Source organism: Lampris incognitus, chromosome 2, assembly GCF_029633865.1.
Source record: "Lampris incognitus isolate fLamInc1 chromosome 2, fLamInc1.hap2, whole genome shotgun sequence".
In the NCBI taxonomy this organism is placed as follows: Eukaryota; Metazoa; Chordata; class Actinopteri; order Lampriformes; family Lampridae; genus Lampris; species Lampris incognitus.
The window spans coordinates 15,375,636-15,401,166 of NC_079212.1; the positions used below are offsets into that span (position 1 = coordinate 15,375,636).

Below are 25,531 nucleotides of genomic sequence, written 5' to 3' on the forward strand. Positions count from 1 at the left end.
ACTGTGCTTTTGTTTGAATCACTGGAGGGCTTACTACTAGGTAATGAAGAACAGACAGCAGCAATGACATCTTGTGACAACACCGTTACAGCAGTGGCGCTCTCAAGCTGAGATGAGTGCCTCTTATTCGGCCTGTGTCCGACCAGTTTATCATGAACATCTGTGGCAGTCCACTGCTGTAAAGGCTTGCACCTGAATATCAGGGACAGATCAGTCAGGTCAATTTCTGATAAACATGGTAGTGAGTTCATGTGATCAGGCATCCGTTGTCTTATGCTGTCTTTTCAAACAGTCCCCAGTCATCTCCATAGCTTTGTTCAGTCTGAGCCAGCACTCAAAAGGGTCCTCACCAGAGAATGGTAGGGTGGCATAGAAATCAGCCAATAGCAATTGGCTGATTTCTATGCCACCCTACCATTGATGATGGAGGAAAGTGTCACTGAAGTGCTGCTTCAATCTATCAAACATGGGACCCAGGCTTTTAGATGGATCAAGGGATGGATTGCTGCATATGCCTACTCTCACCACTTCCCTCGCCTTCCCCATGAGCCCATTCATAACCTCTTCAGCCTGCTCTGCCACTGGCTTTGCCTGTTTTCTGAGATATGACATGACCACTGACCCCCATTTATGTACTGTGTAGACATCTAAGCCATCCACCTTAAAGCACACTGGTTCCTTGACCTCAGACTTCACTACCAAGTTCATAAGAGAAAGATCTACCCCCCCCCGAGCTGTTGAACCTGCACCATCACCAAACATTGATTCAATGCAAGAGACAATACTTTCCCCAATTAAATCTCAAATTTTCTTAGCTTTGCCTGCAATTAAATGTACAGAGGCATTACACTCATTTGCACTCGGTAAATCAAGCCCAACACAAAAGACTTGTGGCGGCGCAGTGAAAGCATTATCGTTGTCGGACATATTCTCCAGATCTGGCATGGGTGTAGATGTGATAGGCACAGACAGCAACCTAGCTGTACCCCTACCAGCAGGTGCTATAGGAGTGTACATTAACGCATCTCTCCCCCTCCCAACACCAGTACCATGCTCCATATTATGTACTGACAGTCAGATATAGGGAAGAGAGAAGGAAAGAAAAAAAAAATTCAAAACTCACCAGATGAAAGCAACTCAGGTGTAACAACAGAAGACAGCTGTTATATGCATATAATCACTAAAGCCCCAAAACGATGGAGCCCAAATCAAACCAAACCAAATGCACTTCAAGAACATCCATCCATCCATCCATCCATTATCTTACCCGCTTATCCTGCTGTCAGGGTCGTGGGGATGCTGGAGCCCATTCCAGCAGTCATCGGGCGGCAGGCGGGGAAACACTCTGGACAGGCTGCCAGGCCATCACAGGGCCGACACACACACACCCACACACACCCACACACACACACACCCACACACACACACACACATATTCATTCCGAGGGTTTTTAGTACAGCCAATTCACCTGACTTACATGTCTTTGGACTGTGGGAGGAAACCGGAGCCCCCAGAGGAAACTCACGCAGACACGGGGAGAACATGCAAACTCCACAGAGAGGACAACCCGGGATGACCCACCAAGGATGGACTACCCCGGGGCTCGAACCCAGGACCTTCTTGCTGTGAGGCAACCGCGCTAGCCACTGCGCCACCGTGCCGCCACTTCAAGAACAACAAAATAAAACTGAGCCCAGATCATGAATCCCAAGGAGCACAGCCAGAGAGACTGCAAAACCCAAATGAGAAAATTTCAATGCAAATAAATAAATAAATGGATGAATAAATGAACAAATAGCAGCCGCTCTCTCAGAGTGGATCATACATCTATTTACAAAAGAAAGAACAGGCCACTCAACCCAATTAACCCAGTAAATATCTGGCTGATATTTCCCCCAAATCAGATGCAAAAAAATAAAAAATAAAAAAGACGATTAAATCACACTTATGACACAATTCAACAAAATTCTCAATTTAGTACATGGAAAGACAGTCATGTCTTAGTGCTGTCACATAAATGAAACTACCCCACCACCTGCTGGCAAAAAAAACCGATACTGCACCAAAAAATTGTCAACTGCGCCAGAGACTTATCTGCAACCACGGTAGTTTCTCCAGGAACTGGTGACCCCCCCCACACACACACACACACACACACACACCGTAACGAATCCTGGAGTGCGATCACAGCACCATTGTAACCATTGTAACTGCTGGAGAAAGGCAGTAAGTGCACAATCACATCATGACAACTAAACGCAAGCGATGAATGAGGAGGAGAAAAGCACATTCAAGCTGCAATGTGGAGTTCATCATTTTCCCACCTCTAATTTCATTACGACATGACTGGGGGCAGCTCCTGGCAGGAAGAAGAGAAGAAAAAGTGTAAATTAACAAAGTGCACGTCAGAAAGCTGCAGCCAGGTCAAGTGCACTTACATGGACAAGAAGTTAAAGATGAACCTGACTTTGATCTCATGAACAAGACATGCATTTGGGACCAGAAAAAAATTGGTCACTGATACTTCACTGCCAATACTTGATAACGGCGATCTTTTGTACAGGTACCACCTCCTGGTATCTTTGTGTAAACATTGCATATCATGGAGCATTAAGGTTCAAACCTGACAGCAATGCTCTCACCTACCATTGTATCTTGTACAGTATGAATGGGCTGACTGGCCTGTCCTGTTTACGTTTAGTGGGAGAAACGTTTCATCCAAGTGACTTCATCAGTCTCAGCTGACTGCAGGTATCCCCCAATCTAATAAGCAGCACAGTTGTATAACGGCTTAAACCAACGATTGGTTTCATATGCAAATAGGTGTGACCATTAACTAGCGTTTCAATTTCCACCGAGTTAGTGTGAAATGTAGTACGTCCTGAGATGTAATTTAACACTGACCAAGTGTCTGCTCCTGAAGCTGTCTTCAGTTCACGTATTTCACATATGGGGGGCAGTACTATTGGGTGTGCTATGTCTCACCTGTACTGGCCAACTATGGAGGAAGTGGAAAAGAGGGCTCTGATGTCCTATCCAGGGACACTACCTAGCCATTGGTTCAGATTTGTGGAAGACACCTGGGTTAAAATTAAATCTCAGGGCGTACCACATTTCACTGACCACATTAACTATGTGGACAACCACATCGTGTTCACCAGGGAGGTTGTGAAAGATGACAGGTTAGCCTTCTTAGACTGTGAAAGTGTAATTGGTGATGGGGGTCATTTGATTGTTGATGTTGACCTTAAACCAACACATACTGGGGATACCGGCAGTCAGTTTAGACTGAAGAGGTCACTTAGATGAGTGATGAAACGTTTCTGTCAATGAATGTATCCAGATGAACTGATTCCACCTTCTTTGACATACTTAAACTCAGAGACGTGAATACAAATTTTTGATAAAAATTCATTCTAACTCAAAATCAAACTTGTAAATATTGTCATTAAAATGTCTTTGTCTTTTCTTGTAAAGCCCTTGGATGGTTCCTCACATATGTTTGAATATATCTTGCTGCTGTAAGATTCTAGAATTCTAGCTGGAGAGTTACGGAATGTCTCCAAACGGTCATTGTGATGTCATAGTAGTTTGAGATCCTTATAAGAGTCTGCTCACTTGGAAAGTGCTCATTTTGCGTGTGGGCGTGAACGAGTGAAGACGTGCTGCAGATTGTGCTTTGTGCTTGAGTTGTAAAACAAAGATGAGGTTCCCATCAAAGAAATCTTCACCAGACTTGGAGTTATTGGAGTCTAATCTTCTGTCAGGCAGTTCTTCTAACTACAGGTGGCAGCACCTTCTAGGACAGGGCTGCTATGGACAGGTGATCCAGTGTCTCAAACTAGACACAAAAGAGACCGTAGCTGTTAAAGTCCTAAAACTGAGGCGCAAGAATGTCCTGGTGGTCAAAAAAGAGGTAAAGATTTCAGTCTACAAATATGTAGGCTGACAAAAACGTTGGCTAGTTTGTCTTCATTGCTAAAATGTTTTGTCTCATGGCGTGGGCGTCCAGGTGACATGGCGGTCTATTCCGTTACCTACCAACACGGGGCTCGGCGGTTCAAATCCCCGTGTTACCTCCGGCTTGGTCGGGCGTCCCTACAGACACAATTGGCCGTGTCTGCGGGTGAGAAGCCGGATGTGGGTATGTGTCCTGGTCGCTGCACTCGCGCCTTTGTTCGGTCGAGGCACCTGCTCAGGTGGGAGGGGGATCTGGGGGGAAAAGGGTGATCCTCCCACGCGCTACGTCCCCCAGGTGAAACTCCTCACTGTCAGGTCAGGTGAAAAGAAGCGCTGGTGACTCCACGTGTATCGGAGGAGGCATGTGGTAGTCTGCAGCCCTCCCCGGATCGGCAGAGGGGGTGGAGCAGCGACCGGGCCGGATACAATTGGGGGGGGGGGTAAAAAAAAGAATGTATGACGTGAACCGTTGATGTTAGTATTTACACTTGGTATGAGTACTTTGTGTTAACCTCTCTAACCTGTGTATCCTCAGTTGGCCATGCTGACAGTAATCAGGAGTCTCGATCAAGAAAAGTGTAACATTGTCCGCTTCTATGAAGGCTTTGTCTATGGTAAATTCGCATGTCTAGTGTTTGAAAAGCTGGACATGAGTCTACACAGCTACATAAGACGGCGAATCTTTACACCTATGTCTCTGGATGAAATCCGGGTGGTCACACAGCAGGTACGGTGACACACTAAACTCTTGAGTTGTTCATCTTACTTGTCTTGAATCTACCATGAAAATTAATGACAGAATATGACACGGTATCCAACATTCAAAACTCTGCCAATGTCTGAATGTGGAAAGGAATCTCTTATTTCTGCCTCTCGACCTACAGCTGGTCAGCGCCCTCGAAGCTCTGGAGAGCATTGGGCTGATTCACAAAGACCTTAAATCAGACAACATCATGCTGGTTGACCAAAAGAATCAGCCGTTCAGAGTAAAGATTATTGATTTTGGTCTGGCTGTTCCTGCCTCCGAGGTTAAATGTGGCACCATACTTCAGCCTGTTGGTTACAGGTGAGTAGTGTTTTTACATTTATTCCAATTTATGTAAAGCATCTTTCAGTATGATGAAGAGCGCTATGCATTATTAGTAGTAGTAGTAGTAGTAGTAGTAGCAGTAGTAGTAGTAGTATCGAGACCTGAACTGTCCAGCAGTGTGTTTGCAGCTCTTCTGGAAACAAGAAGCTACAGTTGTGCAATTCTTCCATACTTATAAGATAAAAGTTAGATTTGACTTCCCAGCTAGTCTGATATTTGTTCATTTATATATTCAACCTCATTTGACCAGGAAGTTCTCCGGAGATTGAACATCTTGTTGAGGGAGACCTGGCCTGCTGGCCAAGATAGCAGCACATCACAATCACAAAATCAAAAACTTAAAACGTACAGAGAATAGGGGCGTCCGGGTGGCATGGTGGTCTATTCCGTTGCCTACCAACACGAGGATCGCCAGTTCAAATCCCAGCGTTATCTCCGGCTTGGTTGGGCGTCCCTACACACAAAATTGGCCGTGTCTGCGGGTGGGGAGCCGAATGTGGGTATGTGTCCTGGTTGCTTCAGTAGCGCCTCCTCTGGTCGGTCGGGGCGCCTGTTCGAGGGGAAACTGGGGGGAATAGGGTGATCCTCCCACGTGCTACATCCCCCTGGTGAAACTCCTCACTGTCAGGTGAAAAGAAGCCGCTGGCGACTCCACATGTATCGGAGGAGGCATGTGGTAGTCTGTGGCCCTCCCTGGCATGGCAGAGAGAGCGGAGCAGTGACCGGGACAGCTCGGAAGATTGGGGCCGTTGGCCGGATACAATTGGGGGGGGGGGTAAAGAGTATGAAAATGGAGAAAATAGAAATATATCCAGCTTAGGAAAAGCAATTCCACTCTTCCCTACACCGTCCTTTATTATAGGTGTGGGTGATAAGTGAATTTGTGTACAAATGTCTGCTTTTGTTTTGTGGGTCCTCGATAATGTTTGCTGTGCTTGGTCCTTGTCTCCTCACCTTCAGGGCGCCAGAAGTTATCTTGGGCCTCCCAATTTCAGAGGCAATAGACATGTGGTCCCTTGGCTGTGTAATGGCAAAAATGTTCCTGGGAGGACCCCTCTACCCCTGGTGGGATGAATATGCTATGGTAAGTCACATAATATCCCTCACCGGCTGCTTCATTACGCGGACAGACATCTCAGAAACCCATTTTTGAAGTTGAATGTCGGTAAATGTGATGTTTTGTTGTCTCTCCAGGTGAGAGCCATTGTGTCCACACAAGGCATGCCAGCAGATCACCTGTTGGAGGCTGGTTTGAGGACCAAGTGTCATTTCACCAAGAACTCAAAGCAGCAAACCTGGAGGCTCAAGGTACTGTTATCATAAAAACTTCCGGCTTTGGCCGGTCAGAAAACACATTAAATTAGTAACGAGTATTATTGAAAAGGTTTCAAAGACTTGTCGCATGTTTATTATTTCTTTTAGCGCCCATGGGAATATTTCTTGAAGACAGGACAAATGCCCAGCCGCAACAGAATATATGAGTTTGGCTCTCTAGATGTCCTGCTGAGGGTAAGTGGTACCTGTTTATTCTGCAAGTGATGACTCAGCTGCAAAACAGTCACTCTGCTCCTTTAACATGAGCCATGCATGCAGCTGACTTGTGGTTTATGTTGTCACTAAATCCAGCGTCGTCCGGTGGCTGATGAAGATGAGAAAGACTTCCTGGCATTCGCTGATTTGCTCAAAAGAATGCTCGAGCTGGATGCCGAGCAGAGAATCACACCCAGCGAAGCTCTGAGACACCGATTCCTCAGCCCGAGCCACCTTCAAGAGAGCGATAACAACAGCTCCTAGTAAGTAGTTAGTTGTGTGTGTGTGTGTGTGTGTGTGTGTGTGTGTGTGTGTGTGTGTGTGTGTGTGTGTGTGTGTGTGTGGTTTAGCGTGTGAATGCATGTCCAACTTAAAGGATAACTCAATTTTTTTTAATAACATGGGTCTTATTTTTGTAGTTTTTGCCATCATTCATATCAGTTGTGATAGATCTTTGAATAGGAGACCACCGCTGGCCTCAGCTTTACAACGGCGTCTTACAGAGCAAGTGAATATGAGCGCCAGACATGTTTTAACAATTCCAGTTAAACCCAATTATCTAGCCACATATTCCGAAGTTAAAACGACGACTGTGAAAGTCAAAACATTACTCAAAATGTCCAATAGTACCAATAGTCCATGATATTTCTGAGCTACTCCCTGGTTCAGCTTTCAGAAATGAGCAGCCTATATTTACCATAGGTAGTTGTAACCACCAACTAACTACCCTGCCAGGGCAAATGAACAGCCATAGATAATGGGAACTCATGAACACAGTGTAACTCAGGCACTAGGGTTTTTAGCTGAAAGGACGGGTTCAAGGTTTGTGTTGAGTTGTACCATAAGAGGCTGTTTTATTAAAGCTGCACCTCGCTGTGGTCCTGTGTCCAAATTCTCCAAAATAAAGGTAGTAATCAAAATTATATTATAACCGATATGCACAATGGCAAAAATTATGAACATAAGACAATTCATCCTTTAAGGTGATTCATTCATACAGACATGCTGATGTGGATTGATTGATTCATTCACTGATTTATTCACCAATTGATTAATTCATTCATTGATACATTAATTGTTTTGCATCCAGTGTGAAGGACTCCCTATCAGATGCTGATAGAGGAGAACAGGATGAAAAGGAGAGGGACATTGAAGAAGATGATGAAGAGGAGGGGGACATCTTAAGAGAAAATGATGAAGAGGAGGGAGCCATTAAAGGAGAAGATTATGAAGGGGAGTTAGACATCGTAAGAGAAAATGATGAAGAGGAAGGAGATATCAGTGGAGAAGGCGACGAAGAGGAGGGATACATCATAAGAGAAAATGATGAAGAGGAGGGAGCCATTAAAGGAGAAGATTATGAAGAGGAGTTAGACATCTTAAGAGAAAATGATGAAGAGGAAGGAGATATCAGTGGAGAAGGCGATGAAGAGGAGGGATACATCGTAAGAGAAAATGATAAAGAGGAGGGACACATCAGTGGAGAAGGTGATGAAGAGGAGGGATACATCATAAAAGAAAATGATGAAGAGGAGGGAGCCATTAAAGAAGATTATGAAGAGGAGTTCGACATCTTAAGAGAAAATGATGAAGATGAAGGAGACATCAGTGGAGAAGGTGATGAAGAGGAGGGATACATCATTAGAGAAAATGATGAAGAGGAGGGAGCCATTAAAGGAGAAGATTATGAAGAGGAGGTAGACATAAGAGAAAAGGATGAAGAAGAGGGATACATTGGAGAAGGTGATAAAGAGGGGATGATAATCAAAAGCGAATATGACGAAGAGAAGGGAGAAAATGATGGAAAGGATGGGAAGAGAAGTAAAGCAGCAGGATGGACAGACAAAATTGGTGGAGGACAGGAAGGAAGGTTGAAAAGAGAAAGAAAAAGAAAAGGAGGAGGCAATTTGAGGAGGCTCTGCAGGGAGGCATGGATAAGGGTTAGGAATGCTGTTGTTTCCCTGAGGTGTCTTCATATGTCTTCTCCCGCTTAAAGGTTTTTTTTAGGGAGTTGCTCCTTATCAGATGCCAGGGTCTAAGGACAGGATGTTGTGTTGCTGTACAGCCCCTTGAGGCAAATTTGCAATTTGTGATATTGGGATAAAATTGACTACAGCTCACAATGTCCTCTGCAAACATCATAGTCCACTCCTGCCTGATCTTGTCTGTCAGCCAGCGACGCTGGCGCCACGCTCCTTTGCGACGTCTCCACAGGTCAGACTAGACCCATGGTTCCCACCAGGTAGTGCCAGCGCATCTCTCTCGGTCTCTCGCACCTGGGAGTCTACGAAGTTGGTAGCTGCCAAGTTCGTCTGGCCTGGGCTGAAGAAGAACTTGAGGGACTGGGCGAGGCCCTGCACGGCATGCCAGCGTGCCAAAGTCCACCGTCACACCAGAGCCCCATTGGCCCCTTTCCTGGTTCCAGAGAGATGCTTTGACCATGTCAGTGTGGACCTGGTGGGGCCCCTTCCCCCTCCCGGATTTTCACCCACCTCCTCACTATGGTGGACAGAACCACCAGGTGGCCTGATGTAGTCCCACTGTTGTCGACCTCGTCGGCGGAGGTGGCCCTGGCATTCATCGGATCCTGGGTCCGGTTTGGCACTCCGTCCGACCTCTCCTCAGACCAGGGCTCTCAGTTCACATCTGAACTCTGGACAGCTGTCACAGAGGGCCTGGGAATACAACTCCATCGCACCACGGTGCACCACCCACAGAGCAACGGGTTGTGTGAGCGTTTCCATCGCTTCATGAAAAACGCTTTGCGGGCTGGCCTCACTGACGCCAGCTGGGTCGGCCGGCTTCCTTGGGTCATGCTATGCCTGCAGACCGCCCCAAAGGAGGATCTCCAGTCTTCATTTGCTAAGCTGGTCTATGGCTAGCCGCTACAGGTCCCGGGGGACTTCATTCCAATCACCACAACTCCCTGGTCCACCGCCTGCCAGGGGACCGCACCACTGGAGGATGCCGGCGCCTTTGCTCCTGTCCCCGCGTCAAGACATGGCCTGCCTTATGCCCATGTACCTAAGGACCTACTGTCGGCTGAGTACATATTTATGATGTACATGATGCACATCGGTCGTCCCTGCAGCCCCCTTATGATGAGCCCTTCTGCGTCCTGGTGGTGGGGACCAAATACTTTATAGTGGACATCGAGGCGGGGGGGGGGGGGGGTCGGAGCATGTCTTGGTGGACTGCCTCAAGCCAGCCCATCTTGACTTGGACAGGCCAGTGGAGCCAGCATTTCCTCCACAGCGGGGACGTACCCCTCCCCCTGCCACCACCCCCACCCCGCTTCCCGGCTCCTGACTTGGCTACTCATCACCCCACTGTCCCTGTTTCCTCCCCGTTCCTGTTAGGCGGAGCCACTATGGGCGCCCTGTTTGCCCCCAACAACGTAGACTGTTGTCTCTTTTTTGTTTTGTTTTGTTAAGGTGAATGGGGGGGGGGCAAGTATGGTGGCTGCACATGAGAACCTGAGACATTCACCTTAATGTTCTGCGGGCCCTTTAAGAGTTGAGGGTTGACGGGCCTCGTGAGATGAGAGTTCCGAGGGGTGTGTTTCGTTTTGTTTTGTTTTTTTGGGGGGGGGGTTAGCTGGTAGCTGGTTAACGCGCTACATGCTGGTGTGTCCTGTGTTTAAGTGGGCGAAATAAAACGACCCGGCAATGGTCTTAAAAGAGAAACTGTCTCGTTGTCTCTTCATTCCTGCGCTCCCACAAGCTGCGCTCCACACTGACCAAGCTCACTGACAGAGACTCAAACCTGCACCTCGACTTCACTTCCCGAGTAACAGCCTCATGTCGGTGGTTTCCGTTTCAGATGCCCTGGACAGATAAATTACTGCGTTCTCAATACCCAGCTGTATTGTATATCTTGTCGACTTTGGTCAGTGTGAGCAGCCACTAAACCTTGTCAACAGGATATGGAGGGCAAATCTCCCAGACAAACCTTTGTTTAGTGGTTTGCTGATAAGACAATTTACAAAAACAGTATGGACTTTTTCCTTTCACCTATCACGACTGTTACGCTCCCTGTTAAAGGTCCTGGAGGTGAGGGGAAGTAACAAAGGAAAGTGTCCCGGGGGAATAAGAAAGGTGGGAGGCGGAACCAGGTGTAAAAACAAAGATTTATTAACAAAAACTAACCCTAAGTCAATATATACACCCAAAAAAGACAACTAAAAACGCTGGCTCTTAACTAGCCAGGCTTAACTAACAAAAACTCAGATCAGACCAAAAAGAAAGAAAGAAGAATACTAACACAGGTTTCACCTCCTTCTCAGGGAGTATAGAGTACTGCCACAAGAGCTCGCTCTCTGGTTGACAACATTGGCCCATTGGCCGTCTCTCTCTCTCTCTCTCTCTCTCTCTCTCTCTCTCTCTCTCTCTCTCTCTCTCTCTCTCTCTCTCTCTCTCTCTCTCTCGTGGAAGTGCGAGTGAGTGAACGGAGCGACGGCGTTTTTTGCTTCGGTGTGAGTGAAAATTTCCATGCTTTCTCTTTCTTTTCTCTATCTATTTTCGTGATTAGTTTGTTGTTAGGTGGTCAATTTTTTGGGGTGTAGTTTGGTGGTGCGGTTGGCAGCCGGGCACTATGCCCGTTGTCAGTAGTAGTGCGGAGCTGGAGAAGCTGACACGCCGTCATGCGGTTAAGATATTGCCGAGTGTCGGCTGTTCAATGGAGGAGGCCAGCTATGCTGTTCAGTGGAGGAGGCCAGCTATGCTGTTAGGGTGGAGGAGGCCAGCTATGCTGTTGGAGAGGTTGTCGGGTTTGAAAGTGTGAAGTCTGCTTCGCGTATGAACAAAGCTGTTGTCATTTTCTTAGATGACGTGGCCAAAGTTGGACAAGTTGTGGAAAATGGCGTCGTGATTCGCGACTCTTTCACCCCTGTTCTCCCGCTGGTGAACCTGGCAAAGAAGGTCACTATTTCAAACGCGCCTCCGTTCATTAAGAACGAAGTGTTGGCCACGGAGCTGTCGCGTTTCGGGCAGCTGGTGTCCCCCATTAAATTGGTTCTGCTGGGGTCCAAGTCGCCAAAACTAAGACACGTTGTGTGTCACAGAAGACAGGCGTTCATGATCCTTAAGGACAACACGGGCGATTTAAACCTGACTTTCACGTTCAAAGTGGACGGTTTTAGTTATACCGTGTTTGCCACCTCTGAGACGATGAAATGCTTCGGTTGCGGTGCAGAAGGACATGTGGTTCGGTCTTGCCCTGAGGCCGGACAGCAGACCAGCTCGAACCCGCCTGAAGCGCCGCAGCCCGACGCGCCGCAGCCCGACACGCCGAGTCTGACTCGCCCGGTGCACAGCAGTCCGCAGAGAAAGTAGAGGAGACCGAGGCAGACACGCAGGACAGGGAGCAGAGTGAGGAACAGGACCAAGCTACGAGTCGAAATGATGCCGATAATGCCCAGACCAGAGAGAAACCGGAAAAATGTAAGCTGGCAGAGGAAAGGAAATGTGATAAAGGTAAAATGAACTGTGGTCAGAGTGTGGAAAGTGTGGTCAGTGAGGAACTGGTAGATGGCACCATGTTTACGGAGGAGACTGGTTTAACAGCTAAACGCAGTAAAAACAAATGTCTGACAAAGAGCAGGGTAGTGCCAAGGCCAAGAAAGTGTTGGATGATTCATCGGATGAGGAAAGTGAGTGGACACCATCACAAGAGGATGAAACCATTTTTTATCCCCTCGAGACAATTAGGAAATTTTTAACTGACACTAAAGGGCAAAGGGCGGTTGAAACCGAACAGTTCTTCCCCGATTTGAGATCTTTCGTCAGGTCTGTGGCACGACTGAGGAAGGAAGAGGGGGCTTTCACTGACCAAGAGGTTTACCGGCTCAAGAAAATCACGACAAAAGTCAAGGCACAATTAATCAGTGATGATTAAGACAAAGTTTGTTCTCCTCATATTGTTTGTATGTGTTTTTCTTGTTGCAGAGACAACTTCTTTCCCTTTCATGGCTGATTTGAAGATAGGGTCTTTAAACCTAAATGGCGCCAGGAGCGATGTGAAGAGAGCTTCTCTCTTCAAGTTGGTAGAATTGAAAGGGTTGGATGTGGTCTTTATTCAAGAAACTCACAGTGACGCTGTGAATGAAAGTGACTGGAAGAAGGAGTGGCCTGGGGAGGTCTTCCTAAGCCACAAATTAACTAACAGTGGCGGCGTTGGTGTGCTTTTCTCTAAGGGTTTCAGTCCCTCTTCTTCTGAGGTAGAAGAGATAGTGTGTGGTCACATTCTAAAAGTCACAGTACAATATGAGGGTGCGAAATTGATTTTTGGGAATGTTTATGCCCCAGTTTCGGGCGTTGAGAGATTGAGACTGCTGAACACCTTATGTGATGTAATTCACCATTGTACCGATTTCTTTTTGTTTCTGGGAGGTGATTTCAATTGCACGGAAAATGCCAAACTAGACAGGAACCATCTAGAGCCTCATCCCGCTTCATCTGCTAAACTTAAGCGGTTGATTGAAACCCATGGCCTACAGGATGTTTGGAGAGGTTTTTACAAGAGTGACAGGCAGTACACGTGGAGTCACTCCAAGGATAATTTGTTATCTCTGGCCAGACTTGATCGTTTTTATTGCTTCAAACATAATTTTGGTATCTTTAAATCAAGTCAAATAACTCCTGTTGGTTTTTCTGACCATTGTCTTGTTCAGTGCTCTTTTTTCATTCAGCATGTTAAAGTACGGAGTGCATATTGGCATTTTAACACTGGTCTTCTACATGATAGAACTTTCAGAGAGGCAGTTGAGTTTCTTTGGGCTTTGCATGGAAAAAGCAAGACCACTTTTTCTTCATTACAGCAATGGTGGGATGTAGGAAAGAGCAAGATAAGACAATTATGTCAGGAGTATACTCGCAATGTCACCAAGTACATTACCAGATCTCTTAAAGACCTGGAGATTGAAGTAGTAGAGTTACAGGGTTTAGTGGATTCTACAAGAAATCAAGGGCATATTGAAGCCCTTAAAGCTAAAAAGGCTGCCTTAGCCAACCTGTTGGGCACTACAGCACAGGGAGCTCTGGTCCGTTCACGTTTCATGAATGTGTCTCAAATGGATGCCCCATCACAGTTTTTTTTTTTGTTTGGAGCGAAGGAATGGTCAGAGGAAGATCATTCATTCGTTACGCTCTGGCGATGGAACCACAATAATGGGAACCCCTGAGATCCGCAGATATGCCACCTCCTTCTACAACGACCTGTTTAAAAGTGAATTTGTGGAGGATGCAGAGTTGGCCAGTTCTTTTTATGCTGGGCTTCCTCAGGTGGACGGTGATACCAATGCGGTGTTAGATGCAGAACTGTCTCTGAATGAACTGTACACTGCTCTCATGAGCCTGGGCAATTGTAAAGCACCTGGCATTGATGGCCTGCCCGTTGAATTTTATAAGTCTTTCTGGTCTGTGGTCGGCAAAGATTTGCTGGAGGTGCTTCAGGACAGTTTGTGCAGAGGACAGCTACCGCTGAGCTGTAGAAGGGCAGTTATCACTTTGCTGCCGAAAAAGGGGGATCTACAAGACCTGAAGAACTGGAGACCTGTATCTCTGCTGTGTGGGGACTATAAAATCCTCTCTAAAGTTTTAGCCTCTAGACTTAGAGAGGTGATGAGTAAGGCCATTCATGTTGACCAGACTTACTGTGTGCCCGGCAGGTTAATAAGTGACAATATCACACTAATTGGGCACGTTTTGGAACTCTCTGGGTCATTGGGTGTAGATACTGGTCTCATTTCCATAGACCAGGAAAAGGCTTTTGACCGGGTTGAACACAAGTACCTGTGGCAGACGCTAAATGCCTTTGGGTTCAGCCCAGGTTTCATAGCCAAGATCCAGGTACTGTACCGTGACATTGTGAGTATACTAAAAATTAATGGTGGTTTGGCTGCACCTTTCATTGTACAGAGGGGAGTACGTCAAGGATGCGTACTCTTTGGAATGCTGTACTCCCTTTCCATTGAGCCTTTCCTTCACAAACTCAGGGAAAAACTCTCAGGTGTTTTTTTCCCAGGTTGTACCACAGCTGTGAAGGTCTCAGCATATGCAGATGACGTTATGATAATGATTAACAAACAGAGTGATATTGATACCTTGGAGGGGACTGTATGTCTTTTCAATAGTTTGTCATCTGCTAAGGTAAACTGGGAAAAAAGTGAAGCCGTGATGGTTGGGAAAAGGCCACTTGACAATTTAGTTCTACCGGGAGGGCTGATTTGGAAAAAAGGAGGGATAAAGTACTTGGGAGTTTATTTGGGTGAAGAATCTGTGTTAGAAAAGAACTGGGAGAACATTTTAGAAAAAATAGAAGGCCGGCTTAAAAGGTGGAAGTGGCTCCTGCCAAGCATGTCTTACAGAGGGAGGACGCTTGTAATCAACAATCTAGTATCCTCCTCATTATGGCACAGATTAGTTTGTGTTGACCCCCCTCCAAATTTACTTGCAAGAATTCAAGCTGTTTTAGTTGATTTTTTTTTGGGATAATTTACAATGGATTCCCCAGGCTGTCCTTTTTCTCCCAAAGGAGGAAGGAGGACAAGGACATGCACATTTGGCCAGTAGAGGCGCTGTGTTCCGCCTTCAATTCCTCCAGAGACTGCTTTATGGCCCGAAAGACTTGGTGTGGAGACCACTGGCACACATAGTGTTGCAGAAGTTTGGTGGTTTGGGACTGCATGACTCACTGTTCCTCATGGATTTGAAGACTGTGAAGTTTCAAACCCTGCCACCTTTCTACCGCGGTGTCTTCACAGTGTGGAAGATGGTGGTGAAAGAGAGGACAAAGCAATGCGACTCCCTGTACTGGTTGTTGAGGGAGCCTGTGGCGCATGGAGGACGTCTGAACACACCCTGCTGGGCAGGATCGGCAGTCACAGAAGGGTTTTGCAGAGCAGGTTTTCTAACCCTTGAATCGGTGGTGAACACTGCTGGACCTGACTTGTGCAATGCAGCTGCTCTTGCGGCTGGTCTGGGAGTGCGTTCTGTGAGGATCATCAACAGGCTGCTTGACCACTGGAGACGCTGTCTGACGAGACATGAATCCGTCCTGTTAAATGAATACAGCAATGGTTTGATCGTGCCTAATGTAGATGATCCTTTTCCTTGTTTAAGTATTCGTCCCAGCTTTGATGACTGTTCAGGTTTTTTTTTACTGAGAAGAGAAGTACTTTTCTAAATTTAGAAGAAGCAAAAGGCAAATTACTGTATGGAATGATGGTTAAATGTCTAAACAAGGGTAAACTACACGACCGAGTCGACACACCTTGGCGAAGTCATCTGGGCTTGGGAGTCGATGTCAGACCTGCTTGGAGGGGTTTATATAAACCGCCATTAACAAAGAAGGTTGCTGACTTGCAGTGGAGGATTGTGCATGGGATAGTAGCAGTTAATGTTTTTCTCTCTGTTATTGGTCAGGGTGTGAGTGATAAATGTATTTTTTGCCCTTACAAAGAAACTGTTTTCCACTGTTACCTGGAGTGCGTGCGCCTGGTACCACTGTTCATGTTGTTGGAGAGTTTATTCAGAAAGGTAGGGGAGGTTTTCTCCAAGCACACTTTCATTCTGGGGTTTGTGTATAAACGTACTGTGAAAGACAAATGTCAACTGATGAATTTCATCCTGGGACAAGCGAAACTGGCCATATATGTAAGCAGAAAAAGAAAGATAGAAGACTCAGTAGACACTGATGTAAAGCTGCTGTTTACTAGAATGGTAAAAGCCAGGATGATTCTTGATTTCAATTATTACAAAGAAATGAAAGATACCCAGCAATTCAGTGCTATCTGGGCTTACAGGGAAGTGTTGTGCTCAGTAAAAGATGACCAACTTGTTTTTTCTGGAGAATTGATGTGATTTACCTTTTATTTTCTACGCAATTTATTTCTTGGCTCGTGGTTTGAATATGATTGTATTTTTCTAAAATAAAAGTCACTTTTTAAAAATCAAATCTCTCTCTCTCTCTCTCTCTCTCTCTCTCTCTCTCTCTCTCTCTCTCTCTCTCTCTCTCTCTCTCTCTCTCTCTCTCTCTCTCTCTCTCTCTCTCTCTCTCTCTCTCTCTCTCTCTCTCTCTCTCTCTCTCTCTCTCTCTCTCTCTCTCTCTCCCTCCCTCCCTCTCGGCTGCCAACAATGGCCCACTGGCACTGTTGGGCATCTCTCTCCAAGGCTTATACGCAGCTGATGAGGATTGATGGCTTTGTAATGGCTGAAAAGTAACCTGGCCACTGACGACTTCTTGGAAAGAAGCCTTCAGAGGCCAGGTAAATGTCTATGACTTCTGGAAGGAAGTTAAGGTTATTAATAATAGTAAGATGCCCTTGCCACCCAGTATTGATGGGATCACTGGGCCTGAAAATATTGCTGAACTGTGGAGAAAACACTATAGAGACATTTTTAATTGTGTAAAGAGTGATGGATTTAATGTTGGCGATGTCTCTAAAAACGATGATGTGGTTATTAGACCCGATGAAGTGTGCTATGCCATTGAGAAATTGTCAGTGAACAAAGCGTGTGGCCTTGACCAAATAACAGCAGGGCATCTGAAGTATGCTAGCCACAGAATCTCAGCATTACTGGCTGTGTGTTTTTCTGGATTGTTAATGCATGGCATCCTACCTGACTCTATGTTGTCTGTCTTACTAGTGCCAGTAATCAAAGACAAAACCGGTACAATATCCAGCATAGAAAATTATAGGCCAATTGCTCTGGCTGGCATACTATCCAAAGTATTGGAATGAATTCTCTTGGATAGGCTTCAAGAATATATATCAACTACTGACAATCAATTTGGCTTTAAAAATAAACACGGCACAGATTTGTGCATAGTATATGCACGGAAGGAAGTTGTTAGTAAATATAGAAGACGTAATACTACAGTATTTATGTGGGGGTTTTTTTATGCATCAAACGCTTTTGACTGTGTTAATCATGGTAAATTATTTGTTAAACTACAAGAGCAAGGGGTCCCTTCTTATTTGATAAGGATCTTGCATTTTTGGTATTCATATCAAACCATGCAAGTCAGATGGGGTAAGAGTGTATCTGCACCCTTCCCAGTGACCAATGGGGTCTGACAAGGTGGAATACTGTCACCTGTTCTCTTCAATGTGTATATGGATGATCTCTCCAAAAAGTTAAAAGAGTGTAAGACGGGCTGTATGGTGGGGGATAGTCTTATTAACCATCTGATGTACGCTGATGAGTTAGTCATACTGTCCCCTTATAGTGCTGGCTTACAGCAACTGCTCAGAGTCTGCTCAAGCTATGGTGTGCAGCATGACGTTAAATTTGACTCTAAAAAGGGTGTTGTCATGATTGCTAAAACCAAGCAGGATAAAAAGCAAAATTTTCCCTCATTCTTCTTGGCAGACCAAGCACTAAATGTGCTGAACAAAATGAGATATCTGGGTCACATCATCAGGAAGGATCTATGTGATGACGATGATGTGCAGCGCCAGTGTTGCAAACTGTATGCACAAGCCAATATGCTGACACACAAATTTCATATGTGTACAGACGAGGTTAAAACTGCTCTTTTTAGGGCCTACTGTGCTCCACTCTATACAGCCCACTTGTGGTGCACTTTTAGCCAAGCAAAAATTAAAAAGCTGCAGGTAGCATATAATGATGCATTCAGAAGCTTGCTCAAGCTTCCAAGATGGACAAGTGCCAGTCATGTGTTTGTGACTAGTAATGTTCCCACTTTTCATGCTGTGTTGAGGAATTTTATGTACAAATTTATGTGTCGATTAATTGCGTCTAAGAATGTAATTATAATGCTGTTAACGGAGCCTACACAAATAGACACCAGGTACTCCTCTTGTTTCTGGAAACATTGGAACAAATGTCTGTATAGCTTTTAATCATTGTGGACTTGTGAGCTGCTGTTTTTAGCTATATTTTGTGTTCTTGTCTTGTGTTGTATTTCTTTGTTGTTGTCTTTAACATGGACCTACCTTTGTGTCTGAATAAAGTAATATTTGATTAATTGGAATTACCTGGGCTCAACCAGCAGCTCCACAGGAGTTTGACTCCCACATAAGACTTTACATTTGTCTTACACTCTTAATAATCCACTGATTCTTTTAGAGTGAATATGATTGGGGGCTGAGAAATGAGTTGATATTATCGTTTATTGTCTTTCTATGATGATGCATCATGATGAAATTCCGATATTGTCATATCGTGATACACAATTTGGTTGTCTGAATTAATGACAATGAGAATCTAATACCCAGTATAAGGTCTGAAATATTTGAGGGAGCATTTTTTGAAAACCACAGTTTTGATTGACAGTACTAAACAATTAGATGTGATGTACATCACTTGGATTCTTAAATATGGTATTTTTGCATATGCGAGCAGATATTGTGATATATCATGCAAACTTCCCAATGGCTATCATAAAAATGAGATTTTCTATATCTTCCAGCACTAAATATGATTAACGCTGTGTTACAGATAGACATCCATCGCAATAAGCCAATGCAGCATGAATATTGGGTAATGCTCTACATTAATTGCATGTAATATGTGTTAGTTAATAGGTAACAAGGCCCTTATAAGGCCTTATAAAATGCTTATTAACATTACCATGTGTTCATAAGATTATATGAAGCATTAGTAAATGGGTAATAAGGTCTTTATAAGTCATAACTGATGCATTTTGTGGACTAATAAAATTCTTTTAATAACTTTTAATTGGGACGTCTTACAACCAAAGATGTGTGGGAAAAGTAGGTTTTGCATATTTCGCAAGCACCACCTCGTGCCGAAGACATGTTTAAGATGCTATTATTAACACTCATATAGTCTTATTAACACATAATAATGTTAATAAGCATTTTATAAGGACTTGTAAGGGTCTCAATGCCTATTAACTCACACTTATTATATGCACTTAATTTAAAATGTTACCAAATATGTTTCCGTTTTTATTATTTTTGTTTGTGTTTTTTCACCTTTTCTTGCATTCCTTATCAAAGTCTTGACTTTGGCACACAGTAGTTGACGGCTTCCCCCAGAGACCATGAAGAATAAGCAAAGCATCCTGGGAATTATGCTCATTTCATAGTAAATGGGGTGAACGGTGAACTTTTGAGTACTGGGACACATTGCAGCCGTAGCTGTGTGTACACTGTTCAGCATGAAGAGCCAAGTAGCAGGGTGGAGAGGTACTAGATCAACTGGTATACGCCGTCTTTGGGGTGTGCATTTTATATTCATAGTGTTTATAATAATATTTTAACTATATCTGTAGAAAAGTGCTATATAAATAAAAGTTATTATTGTTATTAGTAGTAGTTGTATTCATTTGTCAGCAATTCCACCTTGCACCTTTGCTTTTCCCTTACTTGACCAAAGTTGGCGTTATGCTGTGAGCATCCAATTCCATGTTTGGTTGTTCTTGAGCCATGTCAAAGTTGAGTTGAGTTGAACTGAAATTGATTAAACTGGATGTAAATACGAAGATGGGGTCTACTTGGGTGGTAGGAAGCGGGGCTGTCATCACAATCCCCCCCCCTCTCTCTCACTCTCTCTCTCTCACACACACACACACACACACACACACACACACACACACACACACACAGACTCCATCTCATTTTGTTTTTCTCTGGTCATGTATTTCAGGATGTCTCTTCTCCCACTGACATGCTCATAAAAAAACAATAATAATAATAATAATTTACCAGCAATGAAAGGGCACAGATCAGAAACTGCACATTCTACTTGTGCACAAGGAAATACTGGTGATTGAGATTAAGATGTACTTTATTTTTAAAACAATATATTTATTAATTTTTCAGTAATAACAAAAACATTGCAAAGTATGATAATACAGTGCACATCTGGCGACAAGGGAAAAGGGGAAAAATAATAAGTATACATAGTCATATATAACATCAAGCATAGTTCCCGAAAAGTACAGTCAGAAGGTAAAGAAGTAAATACACAGACAACTAAAAAAAGTATTAAGTTAGTGTAAGTATTAAGTATAAGTATTAAGATGCACTTTATTAATACCCATGGGGAAATTCATCCTCTGCATTTAACCCATCCTATGGTATAGGAGCGGTGGGCAGCTGCAGCGCCCAGGGACCAACTCCAGTTCTTCTTTCCACTGCCTTGCTCAGGGGCACAGACAGGAGTATTAACCCTAACATGCATGTTTCTTTTTGATGGTGGGAGGAAACCGTAGCACCAGGAGGAAACCCACAGGGAGAACATGCAAACTCCACACAGAAAGGACCTGGGACGGCCTGGGGTTCGAACCCAGGACCTTCTTGCTGTGAGGCAACAGTGCTAACCACTGGGCCACCATGCTGTAAACCATAGCTTATTTTTTGGGCCCCTGATATCTCAAGGAGCAATAACAAACAGAGAAATCCCCCCACTTTTTCAAATAAATCCCATTATTGTTGCACCTTTCGGGTTGCGTAACCCCAGAGGAGTGCTCCCACCTTCTCCCAAAGAGGGCACTCCTGCCCCACCCGCCTCGGTGCTTCATAAGAGACTGTACGCTCAAACAGACTTCAGCATGGTTATCTAGCAGTCACACACACAGTATTTCAGAATTCAGGTCCAGTTGAAAAGCTCCTAGACCCAACATATCAACGGAAGAAAGTGAACTGTGACTTTCCCTACAATAATTACCTATTAACTGCCCTCTGAGAGAGAACGCTGGAGGTGTTTATGTGTTTTTCAATAGACGTGTTCAATGAGAGAGAAAAAAGAGCATGTTAGACTCTCTTCATTTGATGTTTAACACTGACCAACAGTCGGCCATTGAAGAAAATGACCATTTAAACATTTAAAAAGTCCTATTTTCAAGAAATAAAACCCCATGAAAATCAACATGATTGGATCAAGGCCTTTCTGCATTCATGTCCGCTTCATTTGGACAAAGGCATTACTTGGTCGGGCTGTTATATCTTTGCCCTGTGATGGCCTGGCGGTCTGTCCAGGGTGTCTCCCCGCCTGCCGCCCAATGACTGCTGGGATAGGCTCCAGCATCCCCGCGACCCTGAGAGCAGGATAAGCGGCTCGGATAATGGATGGATGGATGGATGGATAATTACATTACATATTGCCTCTGTTTGAGATCCAGTTTTATGCTTTGGAAAGTGCTGCATGTGACCCCCCCCCCCCCCATCCCATGCAAAATATGAAACAATGCATGGACTGGCCAATGCATGAAGCACATTAGAGGGTTTGGTTTATCATGTAGAGATTATGCATACAATGGGATTGCAAATTATTTGGAACACATGCCTGATTAAAATATGAATAAAATAGTTTTTTTTGGGGGGGGGGATTTTCTCCCCCTTTTTCTCCTCAATTGTAGCCAATTACCCCACTCTTCCGAGCCGACCCGGTCGCTGCTCCACCCCCTCTGCCGAACCGGGGAGGGCTGCAGACAAGCCTTCTCCGATACATGTGGAGTCACCAGCCACTTCTTTTCACCTGACAGTGAGGAGTTTCACCAGGGGGACATAGCGCGTGGGAGGATCACCTTATTCCCTCCAGTTCCCCCTCCTCCTCCCTGAACAGGCGCCCCGACCGACCAGAGGAGGCGCTAGTGCAGCGACCTGGACACATGCCCACATCCGGCTTCCCACCCAACCAAGCCGGATATAACGCGGGGATTCGAACCGGTGATCCCCGTGTTGGTAGGCAACGGAGTAGACCGCCACGCCACCCGGACGCCCCAAATATGAATAAAATCTTAACAACATGTTTCATGTTGAGAATGAATGAATCAACGCATGAATCAAATAATAAAGGAATGCAAGAGAGAATGTTGTCACTTAACTGTTTGAAGGACGTACATCACTCGTCACTGTTCCCTCGTGGAGAAAACTCAACTAAGCACAATGTCTCTGCCCAATTCAAAAGTAAGGAGGAGAAAAAAAAGATGGGGGGGGGGAGAGAGAGAGAGAGAGAGAGAGAGAGAGAGAGAGAGACCCTTCATCTTGCTTGTCCACCCTGACCAGAAGTCTTCAAATTTCCGTACGGAACTGAAGTGTGGACTTCATCATCTTTTTCTTGTAGTGTTCATCGAACTGCTCATTTTGGGCTACGGTGAAATGGTTCTTCCAGTCACCAACCTTTCCTGGAGGAACCAGAGAGAATCGGTCAGATGGTTTAGAGACGTTTTCAGCACACACACACGATTCAAGCAGATAGAGGCGCGACCAATGGGAGTCTGAGCACATCGTAAACCGCAAGAGCGGGTGAACATTTCTTTAGTGTCCACGCGTATTTCAGTTGGCTGCACCTTTTCTCATGAAGGGAGAGATCTTGAAGTCCATGATTTTGACCGATGAGAAGTTGTTCATGTGGTCATTTTTCATTTTGTCGAAATGCACTTTTTCTCTGACTCTGTCCTTCTCGTCAGCTGAGAGGGACAGGCCGAGAAACGAGCACAGCCGGTCTATTTCTCGTCCAGTGTCCTGCAGAAACACACAACGGTAACATGCAATGTCCCCTGCATGCCACTGCAGTGCTGCTGGCTCTCTGTAAGCACCCCCCCCCCAACCAGGCTAACGCATGCAACGTACCTCAGCCAGATCTTCATATAACATGTAATGAAGTTTTGAATGACTTTGTTTCTTCTCCCACCAGCCAGTTACATGGTCATACCAGGATCCAAACACCACTGAAGCCGTAGGGACAGGGACCAAAAAGCCAAGTAAATACCAAAATAAGTCAAATCAAGGGTCATTTGCACTTCGACGCTTTCATGGCTTTGAACTCACTCTTTCCCTCCATGAACCTCTGCAGGTAGCTGCTCCAGTCTCCCGGCTCCGGTTCGATCTTGTTCATGCGGTCAAAGTGGAAAAATGACACCGCTTCGTCTTTGGCATTACGGGCCACATAGACTATCTGAGAGACACACCGAAGCAGTTGAAGCACAGAGCAAAGACAAGCTGGAAATAAAAAGCAAATGTATTTTTGGAAATTTATTTGTTTTTTTTGTTGTTAGAGAAACCAGTCAGGGATTTGAGTTGCACATCCAGAGATGTTCTAGGTTTAATTTTGAACTCTTAATGAGCAACAATATGCTATTTTTAATAGGCATCCTGTGTTAAACCTCATTTTTCTCAAGGTTAATAATGGTAATTCATCAGAGCATTTTTACATCAGTAATAGGAGTCATAAGTCATATAATTCAAAAAAAGAAATAGTAACGGTTAAACACAAATCAAACAAACAAGCATAAAGATTCATATAGCGTACCCGGCTGTTCTGCTCCCAGAAGGACTTGGGCACAAACTGGACTGGAAGATGAGTTTTAATGAGGCGAGGAGAAGTTGGTAGTGTATCTGCCAGCTCTTTTCCTACATAGGAAGGTGAAGTTAGTCAAGACCAAGTGTTTTGATTCATCACTTATTATGCTGCGATGGAAGTGAAGAATGCATCTTTTAAACATTAATGGACACCACGGCGGCAGTGCATCATTCAGGTCTGCTGCAGATGATGAAGACGCCACCAAAACAAGAGTGCACCAATAACGACTGCCTACCAGGGGGGGCAAACTGAAGGCCGCATTCAAAGCATTTTTGCATTTGTAATACTGGTTAATATGTGATTACGTGATACAACCTGATTTGACAAAAGGGGCCGTGATCTCAAGGAAGGGAACTCTTTCATTGAGCGGGACGGTTGCCTGACGCTCCGGCAATGTCTGACCAAAATACATGAGGTCAAGTATGTAAGACACCCATGTGGTTCCTGAGAGAGAAAGAAATGTGTTTTTTTTCTTTATTTTTTTTATTGATTGTCTTAAAACGTGAAACATGCAAAGTCAGCTCATCTATGGACACACAGGAAACCATATCAGCACATATGTGATGCCAAATACAAGGGTGTTAGAAGTGAAATCTCTGAGCCACACACGTAAGTACACGTACCTGCTTTGGGGTAAGTAGCTATAAGGATGTCGTCTGGTCTCGCTTTAAAGTTCTGCACATTTTCCCAGTTTCCAGTGAAGTATTTTGTCATAGAGACACCATGGAAGTCGAATAGTTCAGGCCGTGGTGGCACCTCCATCTACAAGAGGGGAATATTTTGAATTTGCATGACAAATATTAGAAATATTGGCCATAGGGCGTCAGGGTGGCGTAGCAGTCTGTTCCGTTGGCCTACCAACATGGGAATCACCGGTTCGACTCCCCGTGTTACCTCCGGTTTGGTCAGGTGACCCTACAGAAACAATTGGCCATGTCTGCGGGTGAAAAGTCGGATGTGGGTATGTGTCCTGGTTGCTGCACTAGCGCCTCCTCTGGTTGGTTGGTGCACGCATTCGGGGGGGGGGAACTAGCGTGATCCTTCAACACGCCAGGGGACAGCAAAGAGGATGGAGCAGCGACTGGAAATATCGGCCATGCTGCTAAGATTATGGACTCTAAACCCGTTCACCATCTAAATGTAAAGGCCTACATAAGTTGTTCTAATTATGTGAACAAATGTCTGTTTGGTCAAATGTGATCATGAAAGCCACTTTATTTGGCATAGTATTCTTACAACAAATTGTATTCTTGCAGTGAATTTCTTCTCTGCATTTAACCCATCCCATTGTATAGGAGCAGTGGGCAGCTGCAGCGCCCGGGGAGTGAAACAATACAGACTTTCTAATCGCCTCTTTTTGCATATACTTACCTAGAAAGAAAATTTATTGTATTGCAATGAAGCAAAAAAAATATATGTACTTATAAAGCACTAACTGCAACAACACTTAATGATGTTTGACGATGTAGACAAAAAAAATGCAAAATATTATTTCCATTATTTCCAATTCAGGTAAAAGCATTTTACGAATAGCACTAAAAAAATCTGAAAACACGCGCAACCAAAATCAAAAATTCCCCTCCTGAACACTGTGCTGTACTATACAAGAAGGTGCCTTGAATAACTCCCAGAGTATGTCTGGTATTTTCCTTT

General features: G+C 44.8%; 1 protein-coding gene and 1 long non-coding RNA gene across 2 annotated transcripts; one reads left to right on the forward strand and one right to left on the reverse strand.

Annotated features, from left to right (window-relative positions):
- The first annotated feature begins 11,032 nt into the window (after positions 1 to 11,032).
- LOC130107114 (uncharacterized) lies at positions 11,033 to 23,525 on the forward strand. Its single transcript, XR_008809797.1, has 3 exons — positions 11,033 to 11,055; positions 23,213 to 23,279; positions 23,372 to 23,525. It is a non-coding gene; the product is annotated as an uncharacterized LOC130107114 (long non-coding RNA).
- Positions 22,588 to 24,643, reverse strand: LOC130107113 (cytosolic sulfotransferase 2-like). Its single transcript, XM_056273530.1, has 7 exons — positions 24,502 to 24,643; positions 24,194 to 24,322; positions 23,828 to 23,928; positions 23,347 to 23,473; positions 23,149 to 23,246; positions 22,866 to 23,040; positions 22,588 to 22,700 (listed from the first exon to the last, which is right to left on the reverse strand). Exons 1-7 carry the CDS (start codon positions 24,638 to 24,640, stop codon positions 22,588 to 22,590), a joined length of 882 nt encoding a protein of 293 aa, XP_056129505.1. The 5' UTR covers positions 24,641 to 24,643.
- Positions 24,644 to 25,531: the final 888 nt, after the last annotated feature.